The sequence below is a fragment of the Penaeus japonicus genome, unplaced genomic scaffold, assembly GCF_977035675.1.
Source record: "Penaeus japonicus unplaced genomic scaffold, GWHDUDI00000001_assembly GWHDUDI00000001, whole genome shotgun sequence".
Classification (NCBI taxonomy): Eukaryota; Metazoa; Arthropoda; class Malacostraca; order Decapoda; family Penaeidae; genus Penaeus; species Penaeus japonicus.
In genome coordinates this window covers 5,920,011-5,927,322 of record NW_028234403.1, presented here as the reverse complement: position 1 = coordinate 5,927,322, position 7,312 = coordinate 5,920,011, and the positions used below count along the sequence as shown (strand labels likewise).

Below are 7,312 nucleotides of genomic sequence, written 5' to 3'. Positions count from 1 at the left end.
CAAACATACCCAGTGTCTAAAATGTGCTCCTGTGCCAATAGGAATGCCTTTTACTGTGGCACTCACAGTCACAAGCACTTGTTTCCTTCCGCTTCCCTACCTCTTCATGTTATCTTCATTGTAGATGGTTATATGTTTTGTATTTGATCCTGACAGCACAAAAATACGAAAAAGTATAGTTGCTTTTTGTTGCAGAATTGATAGAGCCTGTCATATGGCACATATAAGTCTCTAAACACAATAAGACAAACAAAAAATGAAGCACAAGAATGGCTCTAGTTATATAAAGAGTGACTGAAAGAGAGTGGGAAGATTCAAATTATGGTGCTTCAAGCTGCCTCGCTCTGAAATAAAAGCCATCCTGGGGGCTGGGCAAGCAAATCTATCCCCAGTTTGCAATGGGTTAACACCCATACTTAGAAATATATTGATTTTTATTATTTAAATTTTTTTATAGAGGGTTTTACAGTCTCAGTGATGAATATGCTCAAAAGTTTTGTTTATTAATTGAGTAGGTTACAAAGAAAAATATAAATTGAGAATTTTTAGGGGACATCTTGCAGGGTAAAACCACCATCAAAGAGTTCTATGAAGGATTTGTCAAGGTTAGCATAGATTCTTTAAGGCCAAGAGATATAGAAAGGCATCTTACTTAAAATTTCCAAAATTGGCAACTTTGGCCTGAAAATTACCAGACAAATATCCATGTAACACATGGATGGTCTGCTATATAATATATATATTTTTTTTTCAGGTTTGTAATTCGTATATCAGATTACATAGAAATAATGAGTTTTTCTTCTCTTTTGTTTCTACCTCTTGGTCTTCTCTTCCTTGTCTAAAGATCTGAGAAGCAGGCCATAGCCACAATCCCATGTGACTATGCATTGTCTGTGATTGTTGTCCCTGGTGACCGTCATGCCCTTATTGGAACACGCTCGGGCCGACTGCAGCTGTTTGACTTAGGATCCGCAAAGATGCTCGAAGACATTGTAGCTCATGACCCAGCAGAGAATGAAACAGACACGGGGGTTTGGGCTCTGGCCCTCACTCACGATGGGGTCAGTGCTCCAGTCTTCTATTTTATTTGATGTTGTTGTAAAGGATTTAGACAAAATTGATGACTTTATGGGTTGAAGTATATGTGTGATGTGTTTAGATATTTCTGATAAAGTGCATTTCATGCAAGTCACAGACATCTACAAATTGAAAGAATAAATATACATGTATTCATATTATGTTTTGGTTTACAGTCTCTATAATTAGTATTAAATAGTTGTAACAGATTTTTAGTGGGCATATGCTTATAAATGTATACTTTTCAGAGAGGTTTTTTGTCTGGCGGCAGTGATAAAATGGTCAAATTTTGGAAATTTGAATTAGTTAAGGATGAAAGTGAATCACAAGCCAGGAGACTGAGCTTCATTCAGGACAAACGTGCACTCAAAGTAAGTCTTTTACTGTCTGTTTTCATCTTTTGGAGTGTTTTGTGTGGTTACTCTTATAAAATGACTTTACAGTTTTGTTTGAGAACATAATGACATGAGATATAATTGTATTTTTATTTTTAAAATATAATACTGGCCTTGACTAGAAGAGCTATTGTGTAGATATCTTGAGAACACACTATCTCATAAGCTGTATTTTTATAGCATTTTCATTTGTGATTTTTTTCCCTCCCAGGTTGCAGATCAAGTTACTTCAGTGCGATGTGCCAGTGATGGGTTTTTCATAGCAGTTGCAACACTCGATAGCAAAGAAACACTCTACTATAATGATACTCTAAAGGTTATTATAAGTTTTATGGTTTTATATTTCAGTAGGTGATATTTATAGAAATATATAAATTTATATAGCTGTCATTTCTATAAATACACATTTTTTTTGTTCATGTAAGATTATGTGATTTGATGATATACATTATAAATGGGATAGAGTATGTATCTTGAGTTACCAAATTTGATTGTTAGTTTGAGCAGGTTATAAATCTTAATATAGGATCAGGAATCTTGACAGATTTATATATGTTCTCAAGTTACTAATGTGTACCAGTGTATTTAAAATGTAGAGTCAATCCCCTGACAGGCTAATTACATAAAGAAAGCCTATTCTGTTGTTAGCAAGTTGAATATTTGAATAAATATTTACTTAGGACTAAATATTTTGAAAAACATTTCCATTGTTTTATGTTACACATGTTTTCTCTCTTTTGCAGCTGTGCCATGAACTTTATGGCAAGTCTTTCCCTTCAACTTGCATGGACTTTTCCACTGATGCCACACTGTTAGTGACAGGCAGTAAAGATTCAAGTGTTCGCATATATGGAACAGATTTTGGAGACATGAGGAAGTAAGAGTTTAAGAATTGTTTTTACTTTAAAGAGAGTAGAAATGTTCAGATTTAGAATGTATACATATAGAAGATGCCTTTTTATGAATAAAACATCCATCTGGCTACTACAGATGGGATTAACATTTTTTTTCTCTAACTTGTTTCATAATTTTCTTTATAATCTTTGCATACATTAATAAGTACAAACAGATAGCTCTGTAAAGATCCTAAAACAGAACTCAACTTTCACAGACTACTGAAGAATGCCCACCAAGGAGGTGTGACCGGTCTTCGGTTCATATCTAACACACACATGTTCTTCTCGTGCGGCCATGATGGCACGCTAAAGCAGTGGGACGCAGATAATTTCCAGAGGATCATCACGCTGCAAGGACACGCTGGCATCATCCGGCAAGTTTCCTTTAGATTACTTGATTTTTTTAATGTTTATAGTTCATAGATGAATGGATATAGATACACAGATATGTAGAAATAAAAGTATTTACAAATATATGTATATATGTATAGATGTATATAATTATATATATAAATATATATATATATATATATATATATATATATATATATATATATATATATATAATATTTATTTATATATATAAGAACTTATATATATAGATATTTATATAAATATAAATATTTGTATATATTTAAATATTTGTATATATATATATAATATATATATATTATATATATATATATATATATATATATATATTTATATAAATATTTATATATATAAATATTTATATTTATATTTGTATATGAATATTTATATATGGAAACATATATTTATATATAGATATTTATATATATGTATATATAAATATTTATATATAAATAAATACTTATATAAATAAATACTTATATATATAAATCTCTCTCTCTCCCTCTCTCTCTCTCTATATATATATATATATATATATATATGAATATGTATTTATATATATATTTATGGATATATATAAAAAAATTATATATAAATATTTATATATATAAATATATATTTATATAAATATATTTATATAAATATATTTATATAAATATATATATATAATTATATATATAAATATCTATCTCTCTATATATGTATATATGTATATATATATATATATATATATATATATATATATATATATATATATATATATATATATATATATATATATATATATATTTCAATAAATATTTAAATATATAAATATTTGTATATATATTTCAATAAATATTTATATATATATATATATAAATATATATATATATATATATATATATATATATATATATATATATATATATAAATATGTATAAATATGAATATATTTATAAATATATATATATATATATATTTATATATATATAAATATGTATAATATATATATATATATATAATATAATATGTATAATATATATATATATATATATAAATATGTATAATATATATATATATATATATATAAATATGTATAATATATATATATTATATATATATATATATATATATATATATATATATATATATAAATATGTATAATATATATATATATATATATATATATATATATATAAATATGTATAATATATATATATATATATATATATATATATATATATAAATATGTATAATATATATATATATATATATATATATATATATATATATATATTATATATATATATATATATATATATATAATATGTAATATATATATATATATAATATATATATATATATATATATAATATATATATATATATATATATATATATATATATATATATAATATATGTATCCATACATGTATATTCTTTCTTACTTCCAATTATTTTTTCTTCGGAGTAATTTACCCTAGATAAATCAAAAGAGAGACAGCAATGTAATTGAGCCATTTTCATAATGCAGCTGTCTGGCAGTGTGCCCTAAGGGTGCCTGGGTAGCCACCTGTGGCCAGGATTACTCCATCCGATTGTGGCAGCGCACACAGGAGCCGCTGGTGCTGGAAGATGAGCGGGAAGAGGAGCGCCTGAAGGAAGATGAGGAGAGCGGGGTGTTGGCAACACAGAGACCTGTTGTCGCTGGGGAAGATGGGGCTCAGGCTGTCCGTCCTTCCACCACCACACAGGAGACTGAGAGAGCTGTAAGTCTTTTCCAATGCCGAATTTTATTCTACGTTTGAGGTCAAGAAGTCTTATTCTGACTCATGGAGATTTTGCAAATATATACACATTTTTACATATATATGATTTTTAATGGAATGTATTGATATAGCATACTCTGATCTTCCATGAAAAAACAAAGTTCCTGTTTTTGTTCTGGTGTGTCTGTTTTTCTCATTTAATGCATTCTTGTGATCTTAACTATTCTTGCTGAGGTATTTTATGGCAGTTATTGCCACTAAATGTTTGTTCTTAAACTATTTGCACTTGCCAGGTTGACTCGATTAGAGAAGCTTTGGAAATCTACCGAGAGCAGGTGGAGGCAGGACCCTCTGCCACTCCGCACCAACTCATGACATATGTTTATGAGACTGCTGATCCTCTTAGGTTTGTCTTGGAAGTCCTCAGGAAGATTAAACCAAGGTAAGTCTGATTTTGCTTTGTTCTCTTCCCTTTGCATTTTCTTATTTTGGATGAGGAAATATGGCAATATGTAGCTGTGCCGTTTGCATGAACTATAAAAGGTATTGGGGCTTTAATAACACCTTTTTTTTTTTGTGTGTGTGTGTGTGTTTGTTTGTTTGTTTGTTTTATGCACACATATATTTGTGTGCATAGTTACATGTGCATATTATATATATTATACATGTGTGCTTATATACACACATTTGAATTTATTTATAAACACATATGTGTTTATTTGAAGCTGTAGATAGAAAGGTTAAAGGCTTTTTCTATTTTAATAGGTAATTTATTGTAATAAAAAATAGAAAGATATAAAAAAGAAAAGGCAGCACATGGAAAAGGACATTATGAATTTGGCCTTTTATAATAAGAGCAACAAGTCACACAAAGTAAATCCTTTCCACTGTATTCATGTAAGAACACTTTTGTGTATAATGACAAAATTTAAAGTAACTTAATGATATTTTGATATATATGAAATTTGTAAGGTATCATATTTTCTCTCTCAAGATTAATGATTCACTAGTTAGGAAAATATTTTGGAATACATATACCTAGTCAATAACTGAAGAGTCAGTAAGTTAAAATACTGTTCAGAACTGAGATAAGCTTTTTGCAATGGAAAAACTGTACATTAGTTGTGATGGAATGATATAATAGTCACAATATTCAGAACTTGAAATTAATATAGCTAGGCTTGTAATATAGCTAGGCTTGTGAGTGCAATCAATATATTATGTTAACTGTATTTGTATAGCATATGCTTATATATTTTCTTTTATAAGTAGAGGAACCGTTACCTACATTTTAGGTCATTCAAATGCAGGGATTGATTATTTAACCAAATGACAACAGGAGTACATGGTTTCATTAATTTTTCTTACACAAAGATGGCTCTAGATGGGCCTGTCACCAAGCAGTCAATTGATAAATAGACCTGATTTCACCTGTTTAGATAATTTGTTGCACTTTTGTCAGATATTATAGAATCATTACTACCAATAAACAGTAATAGAACTGAAAAACAATTTTTTTCCCAGAAAAATTGCTTACATATTGTTTAAATATAATAAAAGTAGTTCTATTTGTATGATAAAATGGTTTGGTTTGGTAGTGCTCCTTACATTTAATTGTTTGACATATTGTTCTCCTAGTGAGCTGGAAGAGGCTGTCATCATGCTGCCACTGGACAGTGTCCTGGAGCTGATGGTGGTTATAAAAGGTCTTTTAGAGCGCAACTGGGACATAGAGCTAGCCAGCAGGATACTGGTGTTGGCCGTGAGAATCAACCTGCCCCAGCTCCTCTCCTCGGCAACAGCAGCTCCACTTGTGAGGACTCTGGCTCAGCTCTTGCCCAAGAGGATCAAGGAATTACAGGTTTGTGGTTCAAGGATAGATTTCTTTTAATCTTCTTGTTGCTGGTATTAGTTGATCAATATTTTTTTTTCAACATTTAGGGTCATTAGCAGCGGTATTACTGCGAGTTTGTATGTTGACTGGCATTTAACCAAACGATCATATATTTGCCTAATGTGTATATTAGGGGAGAACCTGCAACATGATAGGACATCATCCATCATGAGGGAAATATTCCATGGCATTGATATGTTATCTGGTGTAAATGGGTTAACTTAACCCTCTCATGTGAATATGGATAATGTGTATGGGATAACACTCAATACTTTCACTTTGAACTTTTGGACAGATGCAACAAACTCAGGTAACTTATATGTACAATAAGTGACCTAAAACTTCAGGGAACTTTATTGCTATTTCAACACACCTCCAAAAGTAGCTCATGGCATCACTGCCTTTCGCAAAATACTCGCTTAAATCCTACATAATCATAGTATGGTGAAGATTGCACGCACAAACCTATAATGTGCAATTTCATTTTCCAGGATGTGATTGGCTTTAACGCTGCTGGGTTACGACACCTGAAAGACCGCATTGAGGAACGCTCTGAGACACAGATGTTTGCTGAGGCACTAGAAAATATGCAGGCATCCAGAAAGAAGAAAAAGAAGAAAGACCGTGCTGTCAAGAGGGCTCTCCTCACTATTTAAACATCTACAGATTTGTTCTAATACAAAAATAAAAAAAAAGTCACTAAAAAACATCGAATGAAAAGCCGTTTTTCTTTATCCACTATAGTGTCTGTATAAATTCAGTGTTTGTCAGTGATATTTATCATTTAAAATAAAGGTTTTTATCTTTATGCTGGAAATACAGGATAATACACTTAGCAAATAGATTTCCCCCAAAAAAATGCGAAACTAGTAAGCCTGTTCATAGTTAATGTAGACATGTGAGTTAAAATAAAATAAATAATGACAAA

At 29.8% G+C, this 7,312-nt stretch overlaps 1 protein-coding gene across 1 annotated transcript in view; it reads left to right on the top strand.

Moving 5' to 3' along the window:
- The window catches only part of LOC122254091 (WD repeat-containing protein 3), a 22,071-nt gene extending 14,967 nt beyond the window's left edge, over positions 1-7,104 (top strand). The window contains exons 16-19 of the mRNA XM_043017588.2: positions 4,256-4,490; positions 4,784-4,932; positions 6,129-6,351; positions 6,876-7,104. Of these exons, the coding sequence (XP_042873522.2) occupies positions 4,256-4,490; positions 4,784-4,932; positions 6,129-6,351; positions 6,876-7,040 (772 nt within the window). The 3' untranslated portion in view covers positions 7,041-7,104. The remainder of the gene's footprint in view (positions 1-4,255; positions 4,491-4,783; positions 4,933-6,128; positions 6,352-6,875) is intronic.
- Positions 7,105-7,312: the final 208 nt, after the last annotated feature.